General features: G+C 44.1%; 1 protein-coding gene across 1 annotated transcript in view; it reads right to left on the bottom strand.

The window, feature by feature from the left end:
• Positions 1–6,283, bottom strand: part of LOC124225037 (protein Wnt-5b) — a 52,093-nt gene extending 45,810 nt beyond the window's left edge. Inside the window, exons 1-2 of the mRNA XM_046637439.2 lie at positions 5,126–6,283; positions 157–246 (exon numbers count right to left, since the gene is read on the bottom strand). Coding sequence (XP_046493395.1) covers positions 157–236 — 80 coding nt within the window. The 5' untranslated portion in view covers positions 237–246; positions 5,126–6,283. The remainder of the gene's footprint in view (positions 1–156; positions 247–5,125) is intronic.
• Between the last annotated feature and the right edge of the window lie 3,977 nt (positions 6,284–10,260).

The following is a 10,260-nucleotide window of genomic DNA, read 5'->3' on the forward strand; positions in this document are numbered from 1 at the left end:
AAATTATGGCCGGTCACGTGCATTTGCGCCTCTTTCGAAAACGTAAACGTATAATGTTAACTGGATAAGTGCCTATATACTAAAATTGTCGTTCTTTGGCACATAAAAGTGAAAATACGTCCAGGGTACACCTAGCGGAGGAAAATATGTACTCACATCCATGTTCCCGATCTCGTCGAAGCTGCGGCAGCGAGCGAAACCCCTAGAAGGACGAGCACCCAGTTCTTGCACGCCATCGTGGAACGCCTGTAAGACGAAAGGAGTGTAAATACGTGAGACATGACAGTGATCGGCACGGCAGCTGGTGAGGATCAAGTTTTAACTCGGACGTCCAAGTTCCGAGCCGAAGGTCATCGCCGAGACAATTCCCGACGGAAATCCATGCCCACGTCGAGCCGTCAAGTGGGGCACTACACCGTACAGCTAATAACGAGAATATTAGTCCCTGGTTTCGAATGATCGATAGAGAAGAACCACGGATAGGAACAAGAGAGCGTGTAGCGTTGGCGCCAAGCTAACGGTTCGAATGGGCGTTAAGTTTATAATTGTTTGTCAATATTTGATCGGGCCCCGCGCTCCTCGAGAGTCTGCTTTGGGTACCTACGAACTGCCCTAACGAGTTCCTCTGGCCCTTCGGGAACCTAACCGGCGGGCTTCGAGACAAAGCTGGAGGAGGAGAGGAGGAGGGAAGGCGACGCGGAAGGAGGTGAGAGTGACCGAAGAATAGAACAAATTTCCCTTCCCACCGTCCTCGATGTCGTCTCTGAGACCCTCCGAGCACGATTAACACGGCTGTACTTATCGACAGCAAAATGGTCTCTTCAGACGCCGAGTGTCGGGCAGCTGGGCAGTTTGAAATTCCCTGAGAAGCAAAGTAGCATCCGGGCCATCGAATTGATTTTTAGCTTGAAGATTAGATACAGAGTCGAGTGTTTCATCGATCGCATTATATGTGGGAATCGTAGACATTCTTCCTCTTCCATTTCACTTGCATTGGCTATCGAACACGTCGATGCACCGTGAGATGTCAACTCGTGTACCTAATGAAATTACGTGGAGCCACTTATATACCACGTGAAATTGTGTTCTCGAAACTATGCCAAGTTGCTTGAGGTCACGTGTGAAGTAATGTGAAGTTATATCCTTGATCGTTTGAAGTGACACTCGAAGTCACGACGGGTTGAGCGAAGGAATGTGAAGTCAGGAGAGTTCACTCTAAACGTCACTTTTGCCGTTTCGTAAGACTTCGCGTGAACTTCAACTTACTATGCCCAACTTGACATGATTTTACACGATTTTGGACGATGATTCGAACGAGTTGCTATCATTCTACGTATATGAATACACACGACCAAACTTAACGTCGTCTTAAATTACTTCAAAAAAACTTGCCAACACTCATCGTTTATCCAAATACGCGAAAGAGAATCGCTGGAGATACACGCCAAGTGGAGTGAAAAGTATTGCTAGAAGAAGTATTGACAGCACAAGAATCGGAAGAAGACAAAACGAACTGACGGAGTCTGGAACCCGCGGTAGTGGATGTGCTGTGCCAGTGCGGCGGGTGTAAAATTCAAAAGTACTCGTTGCTCTTATCCGGTTGTACGTGTATTGAATCGGTTTCAAATTCGCTCTAAAGTGGCCGGCATGCACTTAGCGAGAACCGCCGACACGCCCTGCAGCGGAGGACGTAGGACGTTGGATTAGCCTCTGCCTCTCGCGGTAATCCGAGTTTATGCCATCGTAAACTATCGTATTTACGCGATAGAAATATGCGACTGGACAGTCCAACGTCGTGTCCCTGCACAGATCCTCGCGATTGTCTGGCTCGATTGTTCGCGGATTGTTATTTGTATCCGTGCGTTTCACCTCCACCGCGAATTTGCTCGGCTTAAGGTCCCTATCCAATTCCAAAAAAAATCTTCCGACTACAGTTCTGCTCAGACTCGAAAATGTTTCTAAGGATACGATTCTCTCGGTATCCAAAGGGTTTTAATTTATTACAGACGTTCGCACGTTTTCGCTAGAGTGGTTTGCTTTTGATCAAAGACGTTCATTTATCAGGCTTATTGCATTTACGCATATGCTTGATAATGAAACGGATCGGAAATTTGGAAAAAATGTATCCGTGTTATATTCCCATTGAAATGAAATGAGAAACAATGGGATTTGAAAAGTAAATTTGATTCATGTAGGTGCAACAAATCGCAACTCTGCGCGAAATGAAGATTCACAAGAATCCTGGTAAAAAGAAAACCAAGAAATAAAGCCATTGAGTTTAATCTGATACGTGAATGCGATATAGAATAGTCGTCAGGTTTGTAAAAATTATGGTGGTACTTTCAACTCCAAAAAAGATCTTCCGTCTGTTATTCTTTTTTTCTTGCCAACAATAATAACTACACGTTGGTGCGGCTTGTGGTCCAGCCGAGTGTCTCTTAAGTCTGGAGGCGGAGCGAAGTAGAAAATATATTGAAAAAATATCTGCTCCTCACGCAGCAGTGATCATTAGCTGTCGTTAACGGCTGCGTTATTTTGCTAACAACGACGTGTATGGTGTATTAGGGGGAACCGGATCTTTCCGCGGAGACAGAAAGAATCGTATTTCGCACCTCCCCTACACGTATGTATATGTACAATGTACGTACATACTTGTACTCGGCTCTGTCCTCTTGGCCCCTTAATTGCACGAGAGAAAAGGGTACGGCATACGTGCGAAGACAGCAGAAACGCCAAGAGCGGAATACTCGAGGACGAACAGAAAGGGCGGTAACTCCGTACACACCCCGATGACCAATTAAAGTGTTGGCTATACGTACACGCGTTCATTTTATGGGTATAATATTACGTAGGTAATCACGTTATCGGTATTTCGCCTATCAGCGCCTGGTCGATGCCTCTTTACCGTTTGAATTATAATACCAAATTTCGTTCCCCCCCTTCATCTGCAGATACACGAATCGGCTATGAAAATAATTTCCAAATTTTCCCCGATACGGCTTCATACCTAGCTGCATAACGCAGGTTCGGATGGAATCATGTCGAAGCGAAAGCTCTCATTAAATTCTACGTCCCCACGTATTTATGAGACAAGTTAAGTGAGCAGTACATAAATAGTAAATTACCTGAACGTTTTCTCTTTCGAATTAATGTTGAAGTTAGGTACAATAATATCCATACGTGTATAATATACGGATTATTGATTACGTGATTGAAAGTCGGTAACGAGAAAAATTGGATTAACGCTGATAGTCGGATACGTAACAGAATTTTAATCACCGATCTACGGGTCGTTGGTCTAAGGCACGTTCCTTAGTTGAATATAATAATTCAATGTTTCCGATAGATGTTTGGGTACCAAAATTATTACAATTCGATTGCGAGCAATCTCAAAGAGCATCAGCTCTGAGCAGCACAACTTTTCAGAAAGTAATACGTTCTCCCTGTTTCATTGTTTTCCCTTATCGACCAGAATCCAGGGTCGAATAGCCGTACTCCTCGATACGTATGCAACGCAGAATGTGTAGACACGCGTCGTGTAACTTCGACACGACCCAATGCATCCTCTCCTACATCCAGGCAGACGTACAATACGAATGTGCACCACATAAACGCGCGTCTTCCGCAACAAACGAGCGAGAGAACCGGGCACCATTATTAGACTTCGGGCTCCAGAGCCGAGGAGGCGGAACAAAAAGCAGTTTAAATTTTCGCCAAGTCAGATCATTCTGGAAGGTTCGTTTAATGAAGCCCGACCACCGTATTACATCCTTGGCGAGGGGCAAACCGTCAGGACGACGAGTTGGGAACGCGCGAGTACAGAGTAGGTACTACTTATGCAGGATACTCGTACGGTCGCGGAGGAACGAAAAGAGGGGAAATTGCCAGGACGGTGAGAGAAGGGTGAGTATAGGATGAACGGAGACGGGGAAGGTGCGGAAAGGAAAGGAAAGGAAAGGGTTGAAGAGATGTGGTGAAATAATAAGAAGGAAAGGTCCGTGCGCGCGTTGCACGAAGAAACACGGAGGTTCATGCCTGCGTGAACGTTCGGGTTCGGCTCAGTCGTAACTCATATGTTTTATGACGTTCTCGTGAGGGCATCTTATTAACATCCGGATGCACTAATTTAACCCACGACGGTCGATTTTTAATTGGGGAAAAACGTTGATAATGGCCGCGTTATGATATACCTGTCCCCCTATATTATGCCTCCGCCTTTTTACTATTCAATTTTATACTTCATTTTCGTTCGTTTAATTTCATTTTTATGTGTATATAACACTTTTATTGGGCAACGAACTATGCCTACAGATACGTTCAATAATTTGGACGCCGACGAGCCGACTAATATATAAGATTCCCCAATTTTCCTTCACCAGTTATAATACACATTTTTCGCATTTCTACAACAAAGCTTGAATTATTAATGCCTAGCGAAGGGTATCGCACTAGGAAATTAAAAACTGTAATGAATATTTCGGAGAAAATGGAAAAACGTCAAGTATAACTTGTCGTGTAATTTTTGGTCTGTCAGTGAATAATTATGGCGCACAAATGTATATTCATGATTTGGTATAATCAGTGACTCAGATTCATTTTTAGAACATAGAATCCTGAAAGTGATGATGATGAGAGAAGAAAATACGTTTCTTCGTACGACGATCGACAGCTCATCGCTTGGCATTACTTTTGCGATATTAAAAACTAGTCCGCGTGTTATTGGAAGAAATCAATCATTTTAAAAATTGGAGAAAAAAGATGACAAAACTCAAGAACAGAGTGCAAAATTATTGTTTTTCAAAAAATTTGTCAAGAGTATTCAGGGCATTCCTACACGGTTAGAAAAAAATACCCCAGCAGGTCCACTAAAATTTTGGGTCAACTTAACCATTTTTTAATGCAGTAGTCAGTGAAAAAGAAAGTACAAAGTACAAATTAAATGTTGATAAGACAATTTAAATGTTAAAATTACAATAATTTGTGACATACTTACTAAGAGAAATTAACAAATAACACAAACATAAAGTGGAACTGCTGCAAAAGTGGCACATTATGCTTAGTTCAATTTTTCCAACAGTATAGGTACCTGTACAATGGTGAGCGGGCAAGAAAAAAAAATACTTACGTTTCAAATCGTCTATCCGTTCACCGTTATCATCACTGTTTCACGCCACATGTACTTATCGAAGTATTATTTCCGGTGAATTTTCTCTTTCTCGGAAAAATCTGCAATCCTCGCGCTTCCCGTCAGAGTTCACAAAAGTAATAGCGCAGGCGTTCGACCGATGCGCCCATAAGTCTACCTTGTCAAAGTAATATTGCGTCAGGGACACGCGACGCCGCACCGCAATATCGTTTTTCACTGCACTCTTAACGAAGTCAAATATTTTCTCGGAAATCCGGTAACACATTTAGCATCTTTTTGATTCGTTTCACTTCCGTGTCCACCTTCCAGCGCGTACCACAAAGCCGAGAACTGCACTTTTGCAGAATCAACTCCGGCTTGAATCCTTATTGTTAACTTTTATTACACGATTAACCAGCAGGCCTTTAACCAGACGGACACAATGCGCTCAAGCTCAAGTTAAACATCAAACCGGAAAACACACTCTCAACACTGCGAAAAGTTCCCGTCCGTATTAATAAAGCTCACCACAGCGCTGCGCCGTTCCTCCACGGTTGATAGTTCACAAGATTATAACGGAGCCGTACCTACGACTGGGCGGCCAACTGTCGCTGTATTATACAAGTTTCAACCCGTCAGCACGGTTCGACTTGTAATTAAACGCTTCTAACGATCAGAGCTCGCTGCAAAACAAGTGGGAAATACGTCGGAATGAGAGGACCCCGAACGACGCTGTCGGCCTGGATCGCATCTTTCGCCTTCCTCCGTTTTCGTAGAGCTCTTCACACCGCACTGACTCAAATTTACTTGTTTGATATGGCGGAAATTTGAACTTTACACAAAAATTGGGGCCGGTGAAGGGGGGGGGGGGGGGGGATGAAGGAGGGGGGCAGCTGCAACGAAATTACAGTTCCATTTTACAGTCTGGCCGGATTCTGCAATGAATTCTGCAAAACAGACGTTCCAACGGACTTTCGGCCGACTGCGAACGGTTTCGGGGAATAGATATGTATCAATGTTGCGGAATCGCAAATAACCAAGAACAAGTCACTCGAGCTGTGCGTGGGAATCCGTCCGACGCGGCACGCGCTGACGTTCGCGTTGACGTTTGAAATTTGAATCCCTCCTATAGCGCAGTACTCGCGCGCGGCTAAACCAGACCGGCGCATTCGGCGTGCCGAGCGAGAGTGCCGCAGAATCCAACGTGGTAGGACACGGACCCGTTCGAACGATCCTCCGCAGGGTCCCGTCGCTCTCTCTCCCCGTCCTCGTCGACGTCCTACCAGACTCGCCGCCGATTGGCGGCCCCCGCGGCTCGCGTTTGTTAGCCACCCGCCTATAATGCTCGCCGAGGATCTTCTACCCTCGACTAATTTCGTAGATATCTCTCATCGATCATCCCAGAATTATTGTTTTCATTACTCGTATGTTCACGCCTTTTACGGATCTCGGAGTTTGCGATTTTCATTTCCATAATGAAAAAACTCTACTCTCGAGCGTAGTTTGTCACAGTCCGTAGGTGAAGGGGAGAGTTACAGCGTCGACGGTCTAAAATCGTATCTTTTCTTCTTTTAAGGCAATGAAAAGACTTGGAGCGATTTGAGTTTGAGGACTTTATTGCTTGTAGTTTCAAGAACATTTCAGAACTTTTTCATTGATATTAATTAAACACACGGTGGCACGGCGCATATGCGTAGCGAACGACTTAGAAATCGGGGGCTTTTGCGGTGACGCATCTCCTGACATCACTGTCCAACTTGCAACGGGTAGAAAAAATTTTTCGAGCTAAAAATACTTTGAACTCGTAGCGCAAATGTTCAAAAAATAATGTCGTATCAAATATATAGGATTGAGAACAAAAAATTTCGCAAATGTTCAAAAAATAATGTCGTATCAAATATATAGGATTGAGAACAAAAAATTTCATTTTTCGACCAAACAATTATTAAATAAATTTTTATAAAAAAATTTTAGGATTGCAATTTAAAAATGCAGCCCCGAGCTCGAATCGATAAATAACTTTCAAAACTTGTGTAAAATTTTCAAGTCGATTGGCTGAAAATTGAGCGAGGAATCTACGCCACCGGATTAAAAACGTGGTCGTTCGCTACTTATATGCGCTATGCAGCCATTCAGTTATTAAATTCAATTAAAAAATTCTGAACAGTTCTTAAAACTTGAATAATAAAGCCCTTCAAATCAGATTGCTCCGAGTGTTTTCATTTTCTTTAAAAACACTCCTGAAAATAGTTATGATTTTAGACCGTCCAAGCTGCACCCCCCCACCGTCCTCCCGCTTACGATGACCAAAATTTATCGGAACTTGGACAGAATTCGTATTTCCAGGCGTAACGTTATACGTAACGTGTGATACTGGCCTCTCGACAGACATACTTAACAAGGAGGCCAGCCCTTCCGGATGTCAGTGATTGGTAACGGTGCACATGTCCTGCACGGTCCATGGTGGTGTACACCTCGGTGTAGTATCCTGGGACATGCTGGATACGTTTAGGTATGCATCTATCTAGGCATGTTAAATCTATGGCCGCGGGTTTATCGCGTCCAAAGTATACGTGGGTATACGCGTATACAGCGTCTGTGCAAGATCATCTTTTCGAACAGGCAGACAAGAGAGGCCGCAGGCGAGGGCGGCGAGATCAGTAGCGATCGTTTTGGTCCAGAGTACCCCACTTAGATCTTGAGATAGCCCCGTCATCTAACACCGAACTGGTTTTTTGCGAGCAACGGCTTTTAGGCTGCGTTTCGCTCCGTTCCTTCGAACATCCAAACCCCTTTAGCAGCTACTCACCGCACTGCAGGCATAGAAAGGATCGAAGGCTCGGGTAGCATGGGTTGAAACGTTTAACGGAAAACGATCCATGCACTTTTTTCTTGACATTCAATTCTCGCATCTTAATTTCTCATTCGTTTGACAGAAACGACGTTACGCAAACCGACAGATTGGAGTAGAAGGTGGAACGAGGCTCGAGGGTCGAATCCGGGAGCGCGTCTCCACCCACGCGTCTGGTAACGATGACGTATTACAGGAAGCATCGGCCAATAGGAGATCCAATTTACTGATCTCCCCTTCTCTGCTGGCCAATCGTAGCCCCACGAGGGTCTCTCGGAGATGCTCTCGTTGTCAGCTGCACGGCAAAAGGCCGGTCTGCGTAGGTTCGTATCATCCCTCGTGCGCTTCCGTGATATTGCACCGATCTATGCAGACTCCAATCCCCCGTCTATATGTTGTAGGTACGTGCAGGGCGATAAGCATCTTATTTACGTAACTCTAACGGGCTTCGATGGAACGCGGCCTTCGTCCGGACTCACCACTTTCACGGACTTGACCTACTGCTCGTTCGACGATAGATCAATCGAAATCTGTTTATCGGCGATCTTTCGTCAATTTGCCACAACGACCGATAAATTATTCTCCTCTTTTCGTAGTCGGACATATCAGCATTTATCATTATACCGATCTCAGCCGGAATAGAGTCGCCGAGTGTTCGAATCGTCATAGAAGGTGGTGATGGGAGTCCTCGTATTCACTATTAATGGTTTGCATCATTCACGAATTGTGCAGATATATTGTTACTCGGTGCTTGACTCAAGCACTTGACCCAATGTTATACGATTATTTTTCACTAGTTCGCTTTGACATTGAAGGACGAACCCGGCGCCAGATGATTATTTGCAAGATGTTCACGGTCAACAAGCGACAAACAAAGACATTTGCGTTCTTATTGATAACGACTTGCTATCTTTTAACTGTATAGTATTGCCATGAGTAATAAATCGGATCAGTATTGCATGTTCTTACACTGGCGATATACAAGATTCTAGCGTTCAAATATAATTTGAGTCGACAATGAATATCACGAAACATTTACAATCTCTCTAGAAATGGTTTTCCAACTCGCCCTGCTTACAAAGTCTCATCTATCGGACAATTTAGTATCTCTGCCGAGGTTAACAAAGTCTGTTTAAAAAACTCCATCAGGCAGTCGAGTGTTCTATGCGTGTCGCGTCCCGGGAGCCCTAATAAACGTAGTAAAAATTCTTCTCAACTCTATTTTCGGGCCTCTTGCAGCAGCACCGGCAGCGTTGCAGCAGCAAGCGGTCGCTTCTCATTCCTGCGATAGCGATGCGGTGGCGGCAACTTTTGGCCATCGCGCCTTTCTTAACGAATAGAAAATATTTTTACCCCAAATTCTTGCATGTAACCGCAGACCGACCGACCCTTTTCCTCCCTGATAGACCCTTTGAGTTCGACTAAAACATGGTCCGTCCTCTCTCCCCGGGACTGCAGACTACACCAATCTGGTTGTAAAACCGCCATATATGTACGTTAAATGTATATACCTTTTAATATAATACATGATACATGCCAAAAGAAAAATTGCTGCTCCACTGAACGGTTTTTTTTCTTTTTTTTTTTTCACTTGAACCGCAACGGATATTATTAATTTCCTTTGTCATATCAGGTCACATTGTGTGTTCTTGAAAGTGAAAATAGTAAAAATTGTGAGAAAGAGTTTTCCATGTATCCACGTTGCGTGATTTAGTTTGATCGATACGTGCATAATTTCACGCGGCAAAAATTGATTTTGTCAAATAAATATTTCACTCTGACTATAAATTGTTCAATCAATGGTTCGTTATTTCTAATGAACCGCATTTGCATTTCAAGATGCCAATAAGTGTTTTCGTTTAGCAAGAATAGTGAGGACGAGATGTACAAGTAGACGCATTGGCTGTACATATATATGTGTATGTATATATATATTTATATGTATATTTATATGTATATGTATAGGTCCCAGAGAACCTGCAATTGAAGAACGATTTCCATCATCCCATGTACAACCGTACGCGTATATAATACCTAATGTAGGTAGGCGATGGTGGCGTGATGAGGGGGTAGCCGCAGGGTGGCCCGGGGTGGTCCGGACGGCTGCCATTTCCTGTGTAATTTGAATTATATTAGGCCTATAGCCCGCGCCCCCCGGGGGTCATCGGGGGGCTGGGGGGTTCCTCTGTACGGACTTCTCAGCCTTAATTCTGAGAGCATTTCGAGACCAAGCGGGGCTCCCACAATAGCTCCTATCATCACGTATTGTGAGGCCCGTGTTTAG

The sequence above is a fragment of the Neodiprion pinetum genome, chromosome 1, assembly GCF_021155775.2.
Source record: "Neodiprion pinetum isolate iyNeoPine1 chromosome 1, iyNeoPine1.2, whole genome shotgun sequence".
NCBI classification, from domain to species: Eukaryota; Metazoa; Arthropoda; class Insecta; order Hymenoptera; family Diprionidae; genus Neodiprion; species Neodiprion pinetum.